At 43.4% G+C, this 20,460-nt stretch overlaps 1 protein-coding gene across 2 annotated transcripts in view; it reads right to left on the reverse strand.

The window, feature by feature from the left end:
- TEX10 (testis expressed 10) overlaps positions 1-20,438 on the reverse strand; it is a 50,452-nt gene extending 30,014 nt beyond the window's left edge. The window contains exons 1-7 of one of the 2 annotated variants that reach the window (XM_084857634.1): positions 20,370-20,438; positions 15,114-15,302; positions 11,315-11,786; positions 7,864-8,110; positions 4,658-4,770; positions 2,757-2,995; positions 822-957 (exon numbers count right to left, since the gene is read on the reverse strand). In XM_084857634.1, the coding sequence (XP_084713760.1) occupies positions 822-957; positions 2,757-2,995; positions 4,658-4,770; positions 7,864-8,110; positions 11,315-11,763 (1,184 nt within the window). In that variant the 5' untranslated portion in view covers positions 11,764-11,786; positions 15,114-15,302; positions 20,370-20,438. Of the gene's footprint in view, positions 1-821; positions 958-2,756; positions 2,996-4,657; positions 4,771-7,863; positions 8,111-11,314; positions 12,028-15,113; positions 15,303-20,369 lie in introns of both variants that reach the window. The other variant, XM_084857633.1, reaches the window with a different exon arrangement.
- Between the last annotated feature and the right edge of the window lie 22 nt (positions 20,439-20,460).

Genomic DNA, 20,460 nt, shown 5'->3' on the forward strand with positions numbered 1-20,460 from the left:
GCTATGATGCAGCATTGTTCTATGAACCTTCAGTGGGGAGGGGGGCACGGATGCTGCCAGCTGGCATCTGCCATGAGGAGATCTACCACTTTATGTGACAAAAATATAATTTAAAGCAGTGTTCTTAATTGCTAGGCCCAAGGGCCACTGGCAGCTCCCAAACATCTCAAGTACAGCTCTCCACCATTCTCTCTCTGCAGTAGCTGCTCATTTGCAGCAGAGGTCCTCTAGCTTTTCCTTCTTTGCTTTAGCAGTGGTTTGGTTGCTGTGATCTGGGCTACTGGAGGAAGCTTAAATCAACCAAAATACAATCTATAGTGAAAAGCAGAGGAAGCATGAAATCCTACAGGGTGTAGTCAACATGTCTGCTACTTAGAGGAAGAACAGAAATTCTTGGTTCAGCGAAGGACAGAGGAATGTCTAATAGCCAGGAGGTGAATAAGTGTTCGCTTCTCATTAGTTCACCAATTTCAGTGCAATATCAGTGATCATCTGCAGTTTCTTCTTGGGCAAGAAATGCCCTGCCTTCAAGAACAGAGTAGTCCCATCTATTTACTTTCCCTACTTCTAGAGTATATTATTCTGTCTTTCCACATTTTGGTCTAGTTCAAAACAAATATAAGGTGCTCAATAATTTTAATCAAATGCCTCCTTTTCCAGCAAACCCAAATTACATCTATCAGTATACTTATATGTCAAAGTGCCAGGCACAGACCTAAAATTCAATTCACGGTTAGTTCCAAGTTGTTTTCTCAAAAGCTTCATCTAAGTCTCAAGAAAAAACCACATTCAACAAAAAATTGAAATGAAGATATAGTTACCTGTTTGTATGAGGGTTCAACTCTTCCTTTTGATAGACACTGCTAAAAAATTTCAAAAGCAATGTGCGTACAGGAAAAGGAAGGCTTTTTTGCTGGTAAAGTGTGTATACTGCTTTCATTAAAGTCTCTGTTGCAACTAAGGGGGGGAAAATAATCAAATGTTAGTTTTTATCTCCTCTGAGACATTTTTTGCACCAAATTGCACCACGTCTAGAATGGATCACAATGAGACTATACAAGGCTAATGCAGCATCAGATGTCACTTCTGTGTGTGTGCACGCATGTACAAGATACTGATGCTGGCATATCTTCAGTGTAGTTTGTCCTGACATCTCAATGCATATGAAGTATTAAGATGTTTTGGAGATATGGAAAAACACTGTTAGGGAGCAATCCTATGGCTGCTAGTCAGCAGCTAGACGGCCATAGGATATGTCAGTTTCTGGGAACCGAACCCCCCCCCTCTGCACTGCCTCAGAGTCAGTGCGGAATGGCCCCGCACCCGGCAGAGGAGTGTGGAGTGGCGAAAACGGGGCGTTCCTGGGTGGGAAAGGCAGAAATGCCAGTACGACGCATCCAACTTGTCGTCCAGCAGCCACTTCCCCCTCTCCGCCTTCCCGCAGCTAGACAGCCGAAATCAGCTGTCTAGCCGCAAATGCGGGGCGGCTGAAGTGTGGAGGAGATTATCACCTCCGAGTTCAGAGGCGGCCGCCTATCCTGGTAGGATTGCCTCCTTAAGCTCTGTTTTTTCTAAGTAGAAATCTACAGTGACATTAACCAAAATATTTATGAAAATTCAGCTATTTACAAAACTGCATGTAAGTTACATTGTTGCCTGGAAGATAAATGCATTGTGTTAACTTCTCAACCACCCCTCGCTTAGGATATTGGGAGAGAAAGAGTTTATTAGAGAGCCTAAATCAGGGACTCCCTTCCCAGCAGATGCTCAGGCACCCCATCATAGGGTTAGTCATGACTAACTTGTTGCACTGATTTCAATGGACCTGCTCTAAGTATGTGATTCAGCCTGGATTCAACCCATTATCTTTCACTCATTGCTTCTAATGTTGAAGGGAGGAGTTAAGCCCTTTTGCTACATGTCTTCCTACAAGCCAAATGTCAACCCCACACCACCAAAAATATCCCTGCCATTCAAGTTCCACAGGCTGCCAGCAATCATTCTATATTCTCTCCCCTCTCTTAGCTGCCAATGTTGGCAAATTTAATTTTCAATCAGTCCACCTTTTGACATGTATAGGGACTTGGAGTGCACTGTATTGCTGACAAATTAAAAACTATCCAATACGGTGCATTCCACTGAAAGAGCTGCAACAGTATTTTAACACCTGTTCAAGAAAATTCTTACTATTCATCTTGACAAGATTCATTGCTTGTAGCTTTCCCCTTTTGAACATCATGGGAAAAATCTAAGTATTTCCATGATCTACTATCTCTTATATAAGTAGCATAATCGAATGGAGAATCTATGCATGTAAAAAATAATTCATGCATCTGTGCATGCACTCGCGCACGCATAGTGTCAGTGGAGATGTAACACTGCCCGATTCATAACCATGGTTAGGAGAATGGAAGAACCCTGCACACTACTCCCCTGCTTTCAGTTTTAGAGCCAATCATGGTTAGCATTATGTATGCAGCTGTTTGTTTTTTGCAAACCTGTTTCTAAGCATGACTGCAAGTTGTGGTTTGACACCCTAGTTAAGTTCTGAAATGGAAAGGGGAGAGAATGCCCAGATGACATCTCCTATGCCTAGGAGATGAAGCAATGTTATGCCTGTACCAAATCAAGGTCAATTCACTAAGCTGCTCTAGACCACTTCTGGATTTTCCCATAAAGAGGACTAAATCAAACAGCCTAGCAAAATGCAACATATAGGATGCACATACACAAAGGGTGTATTCAGTAGATCTTACCTTTGCTTATTTGTATCTGTAAAAGCCTCCAAGCCACTCTGAGCAATTTGTTCAACTGCTTACTGTTTAACTTACAACCATCCTGAAGGGTCTCTATTACAAACTTCCTAATCATATCTAGCCAATGGGAATCCATCTGCAGTGTTGAAGCACTTGCTAGTGAGACCATGATTTCACATAAGGTTAAATTCAACAAGAGATGATCAATATTGTTTGCCGATGCCATACAGTACTTGTTGCTAAATGAAAGACACAGAAGAGAAGTATTTTGTGAAAACTGACAACACGTTAACACTTCCGCTTTACTCGACAGTGAAAAAGTCTTCCAGTACTGTACAGGAATCCTTCATGAGGCCCATAACACTATATTTGGAGATTTCAAGTAAGAGAGCATATGCTCTGAAGTACTGAAGACTCAACAGACCCCACTGCAATCACAACACATGCTCATCAATGATCAGTAAAAACAGAGGCATGATATTTGAAGTAGCTGTAGTAAGTTAAAAATACCACTTGAGTTTCAGAACTGTTTTATTCATTATGTATACTCTGTAATTACACTGGAGCGGGTCTGTGTGGGGGTGAGGGGTATATGTTTAATATTTTGAGGATTTCAGCTTCACACAAACACAGACATCTGTTCCTAATCCTTAAATTGCCAGAAAGAGGTTTGAACATGCATGAGCAACACCTGGTGAGAGGGGCCTTAGCAAGTTTTAACAGTAAGGTAGTGGTGATGGCCACTACTTTAGACAGCTTTTTAAAATGATTTGGAAAATTGACAGAGATCAACTGCTATCTTCCTTGGTAACTAAATGAAATGTCTATGTTCAGAGGCAGTATCTCTCTGAGTATCAGGTTCTGTGGACAAACAAGGAGGATGGTTGCTTTCACTCCATTTATAAGGTTCCAGAGGCATTAATATAAAGTATGTTCAGCCCTAAACTGTATAACTCCACCAGCCCACACTTTCATGATCATGCCTCCTGTTCAACACTGAAAAAAAGAGTACAGGGCTATGTGACAGTGGCTGCATTCAGATGCAATGCTAAATCATGGTTAAGTGATATAAGAACAAGCCACAAAGAGGCATCCATTTTAGCAGCCTTCCCCAACCTTGCCCCCTCCAGATGCTCTGGACTACAACTTCCATTACCACCAGCCAATATGAGCAATGGTTAGTGATGATGGGAGTTGCAGTCCAAAACATCTGGAGGGCACAAGGTTGGTGGAGGCTGCATTTTAGATTAACTGCAGTTTAGCATGTCATCCAAACCCTAAATCATGGTTAATATTAATTATGGTTATTTGAAACAAGCCGTTTTCATAAACTGCTATTTGAAGTTGGCTTGTTTCAACAAATCAATGTTAAAATTAACCACAGTTTGCCCAGGACTGCACACACACCACGGCAAGTTGGATTTAATCTAAAACAGAAGTGAAAGCTTCCAAACTTCTTCTCATGGCATGCCAGTGTGTGTGTGTGTGTGGGGGGAATGAAAACACATGAGCGCAAGTCTTGCTGTGACTTGTTCCCATAATGTTAATCCATGATTTAAAATTACATTCAAATGAGGCTAGTACAAAGTTACACTACTGGAGAAACTGCTGGTTGCATATGTCAGTCTTCCATCCCAATGGTTCAAGCCACTGCTTTTCTGAATAACCAAGCAACGGAAAAACTGAAGTATACAGGCTAAAGCATGCTTGCCAGGTTCATTTGTCTCCTATTTCTCACAATGAAAAATGCATTCTGACTAGCCAATTACTGGGTCTCTCTATATTTTCTGTGACTGCTATTATTATGGAAACTTAGGAACCTGGATCATAATCTACTAATTACTTGAACAGAGAACTACTCTACTCTGACTCTTCTTGCCTTTTAAAAATCTCATTCATACCTTTTCAAGGAATCTTTCTTTCTGTGCTTGATTGTTTCTTGGAAAGAGTAAGGAAAATGACACATGAAATGGTGCTTGAAATCAATCAGGTAATTTGCTCGAAGCCACGCTTCCTATCGGAAAAACATCACACATCAAGAGACAAATCAGTGAAGGTAGTAATTTTCTCTAAGCAATTCTTACTAGTAGCTTTATGAAAGGCAGAATGTTCATAATGGAAGAATTTTCATAAACGTTATTTAAAAGGCGTATGTGTGCAGCTATAATGGAAGTGATATAAATGCTCAACATTCCCATTATTTAGCTTCAAGAAAATGGCACTTTTTAGCACTAACAATAGCGGGGGGGGGGGGGGGAGTCACAAAGATATTTTCTACAAATATGTTGTAGGGTACAAATATATTCTCTCACTCACACACACTACATTTAGATCAGATAAGGGACATAAGCAGTCATACCCAAATCCAATCCAGGATCCCTGATATTCGTTACTGGGGCCACAGTGGAAAGCAGAAGATACTGCTTGATTGACCAGACAAAAGCAGAATGCCATACTAACTAATCCAGAGGCTTTATGCTGCCTGCTAACTGCAGAAGCCAATGGCGCACATGCCTATTCTCTATCTCAAGGGTTTCACAGACCCAAGCACTTATAGCTTTAGGTATCTCAGCTGCAGCCCATCAAGTTTCTGATCTAAGCCCAGGAGTTCCAAGAAAAAGCTGTTTGTCAGGAACTCATTTTGTTCAAGAAAACCTAGCCATATTTTCCCATAGCCCTCTGAGAGGAAATGCCATGTATATAACTGTTGTTGTTCTGTAATGTTTAGTTCACGTGGCCTCTGAGAGGCTATAAGGGATCTGAGTAGGCCTGAGGCCTTGCTTTGTTACTATCAAAGGTCTGTGTACTAGTTGCTTGGTGACAGTTCCACAGCAGGAAAAAGATACTAATGCTTGGAATATTTTTGGTTGGGTTCTGAATCGGGAAAAACCAATATTGATTGGATAGGGATTCTAGCTGGGTGGAAAAGAACAGCGGGGAAATGACAGTTGAAAGTCAGAGAAACCGACAGTTGGTGGTCAGAGGAGATGGCTAGTGTGTGGATAGAAGGCCTAGGATAAATCTGAGAAGATTACCAGAAGAAGGTTACACTAACCAGCATTAAAAACCAGATAAACTGTACAAGCAGCCAGTGGTACAACCGGAGGAGCTTTGACATTAGAGGAAAACTGTACTGAAGAGCTGGACCTGGTTGTGGGTGGCTTTGGCAGGGGTGGAGGTTTAGGGAATTTGGCCTGAGGTTAAAAAATATTTAAGTGTCTTGTTTCAGCAAAAGTGTCCCTTGAGTACTCAAGAATTGTCAGTAAGCAGTCTTTTGAAAACCCCAAAATATTTCCTTATGTAGAAGTATCTCTTTAACAAACCAATTGTTTTAAAATTTCTATTGTCTCTGGTGTTGGTTCCCTTCTCATGCTTCTTATACCAAGCTACTAGGAAATCTGAAGTATTCTAAGATAAATGGTGGCAGCAGAAAAGGGTCAGCAGAAATGGACTCAGAGAGTGCTTATCAATGGGATCTTCTCAAACTGGGGAGAGGTAACGAGCGGGGTACCACAGGGCTCAGTCTTGGGCCTAAAGGTCTTCAACATTAGGTGACACAAAACTGGGTGGGATAGTTAATACCCTGGAAGACAGAACCAAAATTCAAAATGATCTTGATAGGCTGGAGCACTGGGCAGAAAACAGAATGAAATGTAATAGGGATAAATGCCAAGTTCTGCACTTAGGAAAAAGAAACCAAATGCATAGTTACAAGATGGGGGATACTTGGCTCAACAATACTATAAGCGAGAAGGATGTAGATCACAAGCTGAATATGAGCAAACAATGTGATGTGGCTGCAAAAAAGGCAAATGCTGTTTTGGGCTGCATGAATAGAAGTATAGCTTCCAAATCCTGGAAAGTAGTTCCCCTCTATTCAGCACTGGTTAGGCCTCATCTGGAGTACTGTGTCCAGTTCTGGGCACCACACTTTAAGAAGGATGCAGACAAACCAGAAAAGGTTCAGAGGAGGGCAACGAACTTGATCAGGGGACTGGAAACAAAACCTTATGAGGACAGACTGAAAGAACTGGGCATGTTTAGCCTTGAGAAGACCGAGGGGAGATAGGATAGCACTCTTCAAGTACTTGAAAGGCTGTCACAGAGAGGAAGGCCAGGATCTCTTCTCAATCATCCCAGAGTACAGGACATGGAATAATGGGCTCACATTACAGGAAGCCAGATTCCGGCTGAACATCAGGAAAAAATTCCTGACTGCTGGAGCTATACGACAATAGAACCAATTACCTAGGGAGGTAGTGGGCTCTCCCACACTGAAAGCATTTAAGATGAATCTGGGAGTTGGACTCAATGGTCTTATAGGCCCCTTCCAACCCTACTATTCTATGATTCTGTGTGGGACTCTGAGTTACAGTGGCAGAGAGTTCCTTAGGGCTTGAAATATAAGGATTTGATAGAAAAATATGAAACTCCATAGGTGGAATTGTCCAGTAAAGAAGCACTTTCATCACACCCTCAGACTAGGAAGCTATTTTTAAATATATTGAGGCTGTTTGCATGACACAACAGCCCCCTGCGACTGCCATTTCAAGTATGCAATACTCACTCAGGAACTGTCGTGTCGTGTGAACCCAGTGAACGTGGGTTATGTGAGGGTTAAACAACCCCATGCTCACCGGGTTCACACGACACAACAACCAAGCGGGGGTTAGATATGTAACCTGGCACCTGCCAGCTCATCACCCATGATGAGCTGCAGCATGCCAGCAGGTCACTGGCAAAAATGTGTAGCTTTATGTGAAAGCAACATAGAAAATTTCAGGAATATGAACAATTCTTACAACTGAAATATTTAGATGCAACATTCAACAACACAAATGAGACAGCATTTATCAATTAATATGCTTTTTCTGCTTCTGAAAGATGGAAAATTGATCCATCTCATTCTGTAGTCCCATAAATAAAGGAGAGGTTGGGTGCATATACCTTCTGAACAAACGATGGTCTGACTACGTGAAGCTCATTTACCCTATAAGCAGAAAATTCTAAAGGTCTGTTAAAGCCATTGGATAACACTGTTCATGCATTCTTTCCTGTCTTGATTAGAAAAAAATAGAGGTGAACTATTTGAACAACTTCATCTTACCATTTCATGTGGATCTTCATTTTGATTTGCAAGCTTCCACAACAGGTATATAATACAAAGTACTTGCTCCATAAGCTGCTGAGATCCAGGTTCCAGAAGATTTCCAAGAATGGGAGCCGCAAGCTGCACAGGAGATGCTTCAATCCAACAATCAAGCAGCAGTGGAATTATTATTTGAATAAATCTTTTTAAGTTGTCAGCGGATGACAGGCCTTTTTCAACACTGCCTGTCATACTCACCAAAGACCTAAGAAACAAGAGGCCAAAAGTGTTTTTACTGTTTTACTGTACAAAACTACTGCACAAAGGACCTGATTCACACAATCAAAACAAGCCACCATTTATTTTAATCAATGGCTGGTTTTAATTATCTGTATGTGCTGGGTGCCATTTTTCTAATTACCCTCCCAGGTTCGGCTTGGCATGTAGTCCAAACCCAGGTAGCCTGGCTTGTTTGAGAGGGAAAACAACCCTCAAACAACCAACAGGATGTTGAAGCTTATTTGAGGGTTGTTCCCCCTCAAACAATCCATGCTGTCTGGGTGTGCATGACCAGGTGCATGAGCTGCGCCTGGGCAGGTAATTAGGGAAGTGGTGCCCAGCACTCACCAGGGATGAAAACAAGCCACCATGGGTTATTTAAGATACGGTGGTTTGCTTGATTGTGCGAACCAGTCCAGGGAATAGTACAAAGTCAAACATATTTAAAGTACAATCCTAGGCACAATGACCTGGAACTAAGCACCGCTGCACACAATGGGACTTACTTCCAAGTAAGCATGCAGAGAACGAGGCTGCAGCAGTATGTTAAATGTTTTGAGTAATAGTCAGTATAGCCTTATTAAATTAATCTGTATAAAATAGTCAATTTGGAGTAGAAACCGTGAAAGTATTTGCTAAGAACTACTTGTCCTTTTGGGCTGAAAGGGCAGCGACCTCCCTCTCCTGCCTCCCTCTCACTTGCCAGAGCCTACTCACACTTTCTCCCATTCCCTATGTAAAAGCCACTTGTGATCGCTTCTTGAAGTCTACTTTCTGCATCTGCCAGACACTCAGGACCCCACTTCCCGAGCGCTGCCTGCTGTTAGCTCTGCCTATTGTTATCCCTGGTTTTGGCTACTGTTAGCTGCCCTCTGCCCCACCAGCTCAAATGGGCACTAGCTGCTACTGGTATTTGCAGACATCTACATTCCTCATTATACTATCATGCTTCCATGCTCCCCAGCAAATAGTGATGGATAAAGAAAATATACAGGCAGCAGCCAAAAGAAATCCAGCTTCCTCGATTATACTGTCTCATCAAGTTCCTGCATCTGGTGTGTGTGTTAACGAGAGTTGGTTCAGCTCACACCACGCTGTAACTGCCTTTGAACTGATGCTGAATGAAAGTATTAAGGGCAACTAACACATTCCCCCATTATTTATCTGTCTTTTGGCTTATTATATTTTTATCCTATCCTCCTTTGAAGGAGCTCAGGGTGGCAAACATAAATCCCCCTTTTATCCTCACAAAAACAGTGTTAAGTTAGGTAGTGACCCAAGATGTTTTGCAGCTGAGCAGGGATGTGAAACCAGGTTTCCTCAAAGTCTAGCGCCCTAGCTGCTACTCCACTGACTATGGGCTTTCCCTATAGGTGCAATTGTTGCCACATGCAACAATCCAAAAGATGATACTGTCAAATGTACAAAACACACACACTAAACTCATACCAATATCCTGCTGTAAATAAGTACATATAATGGAAAGAATTGCATATTCCTCCCCTGTTTACCCCAGCATCCATTCCCCTTCCCCCATTGTCTCCCTATTCTAAATTGTAAGCTTCTTGAGGCTGGAACCTGTCCTCTCATTCTTTGTAAAGCGTATTTTTCAGAGCTTTAAAAAGTGAATTGCGGTGGTTTGCCTTCGGAAAACGTTTACAACAAATTCAGTGCAGTCATGCTTTAGCTTCTTTATGCCTTTGAGAACTAGAAGCTTACATTTTCAACATAAGATGCCCACACACTAGACAGCACTTTCTTCACTCTGCATGTAGACAGAACTTGATTGCAGTTTCACTATAATGGCTGGCTATTGTAATGTGCTGAGTAGGGCTGCCTTGTGGAGTGCCTAGAAGTTTCAGAGAATGTAAAATGCAGCAGTCCTGTTATCAGGAGTAGGGTAAGTAAGGGCGCAATCCTATGCAGAGAATTGGCTGCCTCTCAACTTGGAGGTGAGCGACTATCTAATGCAGGGCAGACGGAGCACAGAGGGAATCCTCCCCTCCCATGCTCCAGCCGCCCTGCATTCACAGCTTGTCAATTTTGGCTGTCTAGCCAGGGAGGAATGGGGACAACGCATAGGAAGCATTGTACCAGCACTTACACGCTCCCCGCCCCCAGGAACACCCCCTCTTGCCCCACTCCGTGCTGCTCTTCTGAGTGCGGAGCCCAGGGCGAACCACGCCTTTTATGAGGCAGTGGGAGTGGGGAGGTGGTTTTCTGGGAACCAAACAATCCTATGGCCATCTAGCCACTGTCTAGCGGCCATAGGATTGCTCTCTTAGACATAGGAAGTCTGTTCTGCTGCGATGGCACTGGCTGCCTGTCAGCTTCAGGGTCTACTTATAAATCCCTTGAACTGCAGAGTCTGCATACCTGCTAAGATATTCAGAGAGAGTCTTGCTTCAGCTTCCACCTATCCTGGCAAGATGCAAAATATGGCCTTCTACATGCTGGCCCCTATATTACAGAATTCTTTAAGAAGTCCACAAAAGCCTTACATCACAGTAGTCTTTTTTAGAGACAACTTTCAGTGATACCATACAATCGCATTGATATGTATTGCTTTATTGTATAGTTTCTGAATACTTAAGTCTTTAATATTTTAAGACACACCTTCAACTTTGAAATTTCACTTATTCCTATACAGTTGTTCTTGGTATTGTGTCGAGTAACAAGCAAAAGACAGGAATTTATCATTCAGTTTCAGACAAGTTAGGAACAAGGAGGGGAAGAAGAAAGGGAGAGGCAACAGAATAAGGGATGAATGTGAGCAGGTGTAGTTACTTAGGCATATGTTTCAGTTGGGCACAAGTACGAAAGGTTAAAGCCAATATCCTGATGGAGGAAGGAGTTTTTAGGGAGAGATTTGAAGGAAGAGGTGACATTACACAGATATTCTTTGGGGGAGTTCCAGGCATCAAAATGACTGAAAATTGTTAGCCCCTTTCCTTTAAGGAGAAATACAAATCTTCAAAATAAATACAAGTCTAATCTTCCACAGCAGCAGCCTCCCCAGGAATTGCTATGGTTGAGAGAATCTTCAGCCAAGAACATGCACTTAACTGAAAGGAATGTAACAAACTGCTGCAGTACGCCTCACTACGCTGCCATGCTCGGCAGCAACTGCTTACTCTGTTCACAATAGCAAAGATGAACCTTCAAACAGATTGTAAGCACAGTTTCTTACCTCAGCCTGAATGAGGAATTCGTTCTGGGATGCAAGCCACCATTTTCATACAACTGGATGTGTTGTTGGCCATTGGCATGTTCCTGCCAATTAACATGCAAGAAGTTCCTCTGTACTTGGGGACTGCCATTTTGCTCATGCAGCCCTTCACTGTCAGTTTCTAATTCACTAGATCCTTCCACCAGCACCTGGAGGAACTTTCGGAGCCTGACCAGTACATTCAGCCTCCACTGTTGGGAAGTTACCCTACGATTCGGATTAACAGATAGCATCCAGGATATTTTTTCTCTGTTCTTCAGTTGTTTTGACAGTTGCTGATGAGAAATAAGTTCTACAAAGTTATTCAGCAACACACTACTGCGATCCATCAGGAGAGTTGGGTATTCCTCCAACAGAATGTCCAGTACCTTCAAAGAATCCTCCTGAATTCCTTCACTGATGTGAGTCATGGCACTGGAGAGGTGGGCACTCACTAGAGGGAAAAATGGAGAGATGTGCTCAGCCGGTATTTTTGGAGCCAAGAACTGAAGGAGGCAGATTGCTGCGGCTCGTACAGCAGAATCCTTGTCTGTAAACACAGCTGCTAGCTCACTCAGTATATTCGAAAGGTGTGCATCAATTATGAACGGATACTGGGACAACAGATCTTTGAGCCCAAACAGCGCACTTTGTTTAACTCCGGCACTATAGTGGTTCATTTGTGAAAGCAGATCCTAGAAGAAATATAACATATCTGTTAATAATTGCTTCAGATGTTATTTCATCACAAATTTTCTAAAACCAAACAGTTCATATGTAAGTAGTTGAAATTTTTATATTCCTTCATTACAATAACTAAATGTTTTTAGCTTCGGCTATTGGGCGGTATAGAAATGAAATGAAATAAATAAATAAATAAATAAATAAATGTTTACAGGACAACAAGAAATTATCTTTACACCCAACCACTTCTTACAGGCCTTTTTGTAAACAAGAAAAAAAGCCCATTACTAAGTGCACAATAAAAATAAAACTTCAAAATGTTAACAAATTTTGTTGTTGTTCAGTCGTTAAGTCGTGTCCAACTCTTCGTGACCCCATGGACCATAGCATGCCAGGCCTTCCTGTCCTGCCCTCTCTCCCGGAGTGTGCTCAAGTTCATATTCATTGCATCAGTGATGCTATCTAGCCATCTCATCCTCTGCCGTCCCCTTCTCCTTTTGCCTTCAATCTTTCCCAGCATCAGCGTCTTTTCCAGGGAGTTTTCTCTTTGCTTTAGGTGGCCAAACTATTTGAGCTTCAGCTTCAGTATCTGTCCTTCCAATGAGCACTCAGGGTTGATTTCCTTTAGGATGGACTGATTTGACCTCCTTGCAGTCCAGGGGACTCATAAGAGTCTTCTCCAGCACCACAATTCGAAGGCATCAATTCTTTGGCGCTCAGCCTTCCTTATAGTCCAGCTCTCACAGCCATACGTTACTACTGGGAAAACCATAGCTTTGATTAGACGGACCTTTGTCGGCAAGGTGATGTCTCTGCTTCTTACTATGCTGTCTAGGTTTGCCATAGCTTTCCTCCCAAGAAGCAAGTGTCTTTTAATTTCATGGCTACAGTCACCGTCTGCCGTGATGTCAGAGCCCAAGAAAATAAAATCTGTCACCGCTTCCATTTCTTCCCCTTCTATATGCCAGGAAGTGATGGGGCCAGATGCCATGATCTTCGTTTGTTTAATGTTGAGTTTCAAACCAGCTTTTGCACTCTCCACTTTCACCCTCAACAAGAGGCTCTTTAGATCTTCTTCGCTTTCTGCCATTAGGGTGGTATCGTCTGCATATCGGAGGTTGTTGATAATTCTCCCGGCAATCTTAATTCCGACCTGTGATTCATCCAACCCAGTGTTTCTCACGATGTACTGTGCATACAAGTTAAATAAGCAGGGCGACAATATACAGCCTTGTCGTACTCCTTTCCCAATTTTGAACCAATCGGTTGTTCCATGTCCGGTTCTTACTGTTGCTTCTTGACCCTCGTACAGGTTTCTCAGGAGACAGGTAAGGTGGTCTGGTACTCCCATCTCTTTCAGAATTTGCCAGAGTTTGTTGTGATCCACACAATCAAAGGCTTTAGCGTAGTCAATGAAGCAGAAATAGACGTTTTTCTGGGATTCTCTTGCTTTCTCCATGATCCAGCGAATGTTGGCGATTTGATCTCTAGTTCCTCTGCCTCTTCGAAACCCAGCTTGTACTTCCAGTAGTCACCTGAATTAAATTCACCCATGCGTGTCCATTTTAGTTCGCTGATTCCCAAGATGTCAATCTTCAATCTTGCCATCTCATGTTTGACCACCTCCAGCTTACCTTGATTCATTGATCTGACATTCCAGGTTCCTAAACAATATTGTTCTTTACAGCATCGGACTTTCTTTTCACCACCAGACAAATCCACAGCTGAGTGTCCTTTCGGCTTTGGCCCAGCTGCTTCACTCTTTCTGGCGCTACTTGGAAATTCCCTCTGCTCTTCCCCAGTAGTATATTGGACACCTTCCAACCTGAGGGGCTCATCTTCTGGCGTCATCTTTTAGCCTTGTGATACGTTCCATGGGGTTTTCTTGGCGAGAATACTGGAGTGGGTTGCCATTTCCTTCTCCAGTGGACCACATTTTGTCAGAACTCCCCGCCGTGACCTGTCTGTCTTGGGTGGCCCTGCACGGCACAGCTTATGGCTTCACTGAGTTACACAGGCCCCTTCGCCACAACAAGGCAGTGATCCATGAAAGGGTAAGAAACAAATAGCCCATAGCTATACAGAATTGGGGGAAATATGCTCACTAGCCTTGAGAATCAGTGGCTATAAAAGTTACAAATATATGAGAGCCAGTGTGGTGTAGTGGCAAGAGTGCTGGACTAGGATCTGGGAGATCTGGGTTCTAGTCCCCACTCGGCCATGGAAGCTCACTGGGTGACTTTGGGCCAGTCACACACTCTCAGCCCAACCCACCTCACAGGGTTGTTGTTGTGAGGATAAAATGGAGAGGAGGAGGATAATGTAAGCCGCCTTGGGTTCCTTGCAAGAGGAAAAAAAGGCGGGGTATAAATGCAATAAATAAAATAAATAAATAATTCGTAAAACTATAGGATAAATTTCTGAAGTACCTTAGCATGGCAGCGACTGGAGAAAAAGCAGACTAGGATGAAGAAAGCAGCAACAGCGACCAGACAAAGACAGCAAAAGCTGGAGTGAAAAGATTAAACCCACCAGACTTGACAGAGAAAATAAAACTTCATGTTTTCAGGAAATGGCATGATTGTGGGCTGGAAACCATAATGTAATGTAAGGAACTGAGAAGAGCCTGTGCTGAACAGAGCACAAAGCGAGAGCTGGTCTAGACATTATCACCACAGGGTCCAATATATCCCTGATGAACTTCCCAACACTGTGCAACCTGTAATTCATGAGACAGAAATTGAGACCACCGCTGACATAGATTTGGGCTGAGGAAATGCCCTACATGATTACCAGGCACAGGTATTTCTGACAATTAGCCGAGGTGGTTAGAAGTTCAGCATGGATTCCTATAATTTTAATTTCAGTCTAACAATAATGCTAAAGTTAAAGGGATGAGGAGTATTTGCTACATTGCCTAAATTATCTAGTAATCTGGACACTTACATTGATGATTATGGGCTGTTTGCCACCTCCAGTACTATGCTATAGCTTTACAAAAGCTTAACTCATCTTCTATTAAAATTGGTCTCACAGGTGCTAATGGCTTCAAATTACAACAGTAATTGCTTGAACTGAAGTTTGCATTTTTCTTTACCTTTATGTTAAGCTTTCTGTTATTTGTTGGCAGTATTCCATCCTCTCTAAGCTGCTCAGGAAGATGTATGGACCTTGTTTTGAAGTTTGTATCAGTTGCATTTTCTAGTCTAGGCTTCTTTTTTCCAACTTTTAGTTTCACCTTATGAAAATCCTCTTGATGTTTCCTTTTCTTTGTCATTTTGACACTCTGCAAAAAAAAAGGTGAATAAATATGCTTAAGTAAAAGCAAATTACATGCAACTAGACTGGGCAAACAAGATGATCACTTAGAATATATTTAATGCCAGAGTTAATTCAAATGTTCAGTGACCCGGTTCAAGCATAACAATTCCTGGGCTGTTTAACTATGAGAGATTGTTGGATAAACTCTGGGTTGTTTAACCCCTAAGCTACTCTGGGTTCCAGGTTCGAACATCGTAACCCAGGATTACGGATGCTGCTGCAGCTTAGCCCCGACTATTCCTGGGTTAAACAAGCCAGGGTCTGTCATTATGTGCAAACTGGTCATTATGTTCAAGACTCACAAGCTGATCTAAACAAAAGTCTCAAACCTTTATACTGACTCGCAGCTCTACCTCTCGTTCAAATGTTCACCAAGGTTGGCTGTAGAATCCCTGTCCAAATGTCTGGAGACGGTGAGTGGCTGGATGGGGAGGAATAAGCTGAAGCTGAACCCTGACAAGACCAAGGTACTTTTGGTGGGAGACAAGAGGAGGCTGGGGGACGTTGACCTGGTGTTGAATGGGGTACGGCTACCCTTGAAAGACCAGGTCCGCAGCCTGGGGGTCATTTTGGACTCCCAGCTGTCCATGGAGGCTCAGGTGTCAGCTGTGAGCTGGACAGCGCTGTATCAACTCCATCTGATACGGCGGCTGCACCCCTTCCTTCCCGACCATCTGCTCCCATCGGTAGTACATGCCCTGGTCTCCTCTCGTTTAGACTACTGTAATGCGCTCTACGTGGGGTTACCCTTGAAGACGGTTCGGAAGCTGCAGCTGGTACAGAACGCGGCGGCTCGCCTGATTAAAGGCAGCCGCCGGTGAGATCACATCACTCCAGTGCTGAAGGAGCTGCACTGGTTACCAGTTGTTTTCCGGGCCAAATTCAAGGTGTTGGTTTTGACCTTTAAAACCCTATATGGTTCCGGCCCAGCTTATCTTAAGGAGCGCCTCCAGCAACACCAGACAGGCTGCTTAACAAGATCAGCCTCGGATGGCCTTCTCTCTGTCCCATCAGCCAGGACAGCTAGACTGGTGGGGACGAGGGAGAGGGCCTTTTCTGTGGTGGCCCCCACTCTGTGGAACTCCCTCCCTAGGGATCTCTGCCATTTGTTGTTGTTGTTCAGTCGTTCAGTCGTGTCCGACTCTTCGTGACCCCATGGACCATAGCACGCCAGGCCTTCCTGTCCTGCGTTCTCTCCCGGAGCGTGCTCAAGTTCATATTCATTGCATCAGTGATGCTATCTAGCCATCTCATCCTCTGCCGTCCCTTTCTCCTTTTGCCTTCAGTCTTTCCCAGCATCAGGGTCTTTTCCAGGGAGTTTTCTCTTCGCATTAGGTGGCCAAAATATTGGAGCTTCAGCTTCATTATCTGTCCTTCCAATGAGCACTCAGGGTTGATTTCCTTTAGGATGGACTGATTTGACCTCCTTGCAGTCCAGGGGACTCGTAAGAGTCTTCTCCAGCACCACAGTTCGAAAGCATCAATTCTTCGGCGCTCAGCCTTCCTTATAGTCCAGCTCTCACAGCCATACATTACTACTGGGAAAACCATAGCTTTGATTAGACGGACCTTTGTCGGCAAGGTGATGTCTCTGCTTCTTACTATGCTGTCTAGGTTTGCCATAGCTTTCCTCCCAAGGAGCAAGCGTCTTTTAATTTCATGGCTACAGTCACCGTCTGCGGTGATCTTGGAGCCCAAGAAAGTAAAATCTGTCACTGCTTCCATTTCTTCCCCTTCTATATGCCAGGAAGTGATGGGGCCAGATGACATGATCTTAGTTTTTTTAATGTTGAGTTTCAAACCAGCCATGCCCCCTCTTTAATGAGCTTCCGCCGTGCATTAAAAACGTGGTTGTTCAGGCATGCATTTGGGATGGGTTAGGGTATTTTAGAAAATGTTTTTATTGTAGAATTTTATTGTTTTAAACTGTTTTATTATATACTTGTACATCGCCCAGAGTGGCTGGGTGACCAGCCAGTTGGGCAATTAATAAATTAAATAAATAATAAATACTCTACTCCCCAGTGCAAGCCACCAGAAAATCCACAGACAGGACTATCCTCTTCATGATGTTACAGCTCCCCACACATTTCCCAATTTGAGATCCTCAAGATACTTTATTGCAGTAATAAAATCTGATCCAAGAATGCAGTTTATATGAGACCTTGCTCTGAAAGTTTAATGTTTAAGGTACTGTTGAGGATAACAGAAGAAACAGTGTACATTTCAACATACAAATACTGTATAACATATACAAATCAACAAGTCTGATGCATCGGTATCTAGAAGAATTTGTTGAATAAATTTTAAGTTTTTTCAAAGGTATAATTCTACATTAGTTATATCTGGCCTGAAAGATGTATTTTTACACTTTTCTGTATGTATTTTTAAGGAATGTTTATAACAATAAGACCGAGAGTCCTACTTTATGAGACAGTAGATAATATTAGCTATGAGGTCATCTCTACACAGTTTCTGTAGAAATATATTCTACTTTTAGAATAAGCTTCTCCACTATCAATAAGCACACCAGGTCTGTGTACCTAGTGGCTGAACAGCATATTCAGAGCCAAGTGACAAACTTGGTAAATAGATGAAAGCTTGCCATTTAGCCCATGGGTGGGCAGCTTTGGAGAGTCAGGGGACATTTTCACCCACCCGCGTGAACTGCACTGGGGGGGGGGCCGCACTGGAGAAGGGAAATAGTTGATTTGCCTGCCACCAAAAATTGGCAACAAACTGTAACAGAGTTGCTAAAAGGGGCTGATTTTTTGCCCACCAAATTTGATGCGACAGGGCCCAGTTTAAACTATTACCACTAGAAGTCTTCAATAGCAAGAAATGTTTAGAACATTTATATTAAACTATTAAGATTTAAAATATTTAGGAATGTTCTCCTTTAAAACACTTTTTTATTTTATGGCACTATATTTTGATGTTATACTTTCATAGTATGTATTTTATAATAAAAATTAAAAATGGACCCACGGATTTTATCCTTACAAATTCTTGTTAGTATAAAACCAAACACTGAACCCACCTAAAACAATTTTTGGTGTATCGTTTATTCAAAGTGTATTGAACAGCTATAGTTAGCTGGTGGCCAAAGGCTTCCTAAATACTCAATCTAGATTGAAAATGCTCAGCAGTCCAAAATTCATAACAGCAACACCTCTATTCAAGTAAACCATCAGTAAGGGAAGATCATGCTGCTTCAGCTGGATATAAATGCCTGTTTACAAGTCATCACTTCGTTCTAGCACTGTCCAAAGGACCTCCCTCCTCTGCTTTTTTCCCTCCACTCCCTCTTTCTCTGTGCACCTTGCCTTTTTTAGTTTGTACACCCGAGGACAGGGTTGAGTCTTTTTTTTAATTGATTTGAGTTGTCAAACTGATTTGGGAGACAATGTTCATGTGTAAAATGTGTTAAAAATATAATAAAAGAGAACAATCCTATGGTCACTAGACAGCCATATGATTGTTCGGTTCCCAGAAAACCACCTCCCCGCCCCCAAGTAAGAGGCATGGTTCTCCCCAGGCTCGAAAGAGCAGTGTGGAGCGGGGCAAAAGGGTGTGCTCCTGGGGGTGGGGACCACAGGAGTGCTCGTATGACACTTCCTATGCGAGAGCTGGACCATAAGGAAGGCTGAGCGAAGGAAGATAGATGCTTTTGAACTGTGGTGCTGGAGGAAAATTCTGAGTGTGCCTTGGACTCCAAGAAGATCAAACCAGTCCATATTCCAGGAAATAAAGCCAGACTGCTCACCTGAGAAAATGATATTAAAGGCAAAACTGAAATACTCTGGCCACATCATGAGAAGACAGGATACCCTGGAGAAGATACTGATGCTAGGGAGAGTGGAAGGCAAAAGGAAGAGGGGCCGACCAAGGGCAAGACGGACGGATGATATTCTGGAGATGACGGACTCGACCTTGGGGGAGCTAGGGGTGGCGACGGCCGACAGGAAGCTCTGGTGTGGGCTGGTCCATGAAGTCACGAAGAGTCAGAAGCGACTGACCGAATAAATAACAATGCTTTGTCTGGCATTCCCGCCCCGCTCCCAAGTCCCACAGCTAGACAGCTGAAATCAGCTGTCTAGCTGCGAATACAGGTTGGCCAGAGCATGGGGGAGAGGATCCCCTCCACGCTCCATCTGCCCTACATTGGATAGTCGGTCACCTCCATGTTCAGAGGCAGCCAACTACCCACATAGGATTGAACTCTTAATAAAACATAGGCTAAGGCCATCTATGTACAATGCTCTGAGACTCTTGGAAGGAAGAATAAAGTTCTGATAAATAAAGCATAAGATACAGAAGACTTTGCATGCTTTATTGTATTTGTTAAAAGCCTCGTAACATAGGTTCCTCTAGGCTTTGTACAGTTAAATTTAAATAACGGCAGCACAATATAAGTATAGTACAAACACAACTATCGAACACACGGTATAGAAATCTAATAAATGAAATCCCATATACATATGCAAGCATAATATATAAAATGGACACAACAACTAAAACCACCAGGAGCAAGCGTGAAAGCACGCTGCCAAGGGCTACAACAGTAGACCTCAAATGTTAAGACATATGCCTTAACCTGGCGTCCAAAACATAGCAACGTGGACTATTAGGGTTCACTTGGCCAGCCCATCACGGAGAGCTTGAGAACCGACCCAAATGTTTACCCCTGCACGAAATGGTGACTTTTGAAGCAACCGCCATTTAAAAAGGGAGGAGAGCGCCAGCCGTCTTCCACCACGAAGGTGCTACGGAAGTCCCACCCGGGAAAAACCGACCAAGCGAGAACGGGATAAAAAAAGGCGGGAGACAGAAACCCCTCTCTCCAACCGAAGGGAAACGACCCGACGAGTTCCACGGAGCGGAGAAAACAACGGGGAAGGGCGGCGCCTCGCGGGGCTGAGAGCGCACAAGGGGGGAGAGCAGCGCGGCTGTGGCGGGAGCCCAAGGCGGCCGCTCCCCGAGCGTCACAGAAAGCCAGTTCCTCACCCACCCAGCCGCCACCGTGACCCACCTCTGGGGCGACCTCACGCGCCCTGCCCCGGGAAGCCAAGCCACCCACGCGGCAGCCACGCCTGACCTCGGGAACTCCTTCCGGGTCTCGC

Source organism: Heloderma suspectum, chromosome 5 (assembly GCF_057233095.1).
Source record: "Heloderma suspectum isolate Gila_16-S chromosome 5, 16-S_ref, whole genome shotgun sequence".
Taxonomy (NCBI): domain Eukaryota; kingdom Metazoa; phylum Chordata; class Lepidosauria; order Squamata; family Helodermatidae; genus Heloderma; species Heloderma suspectum.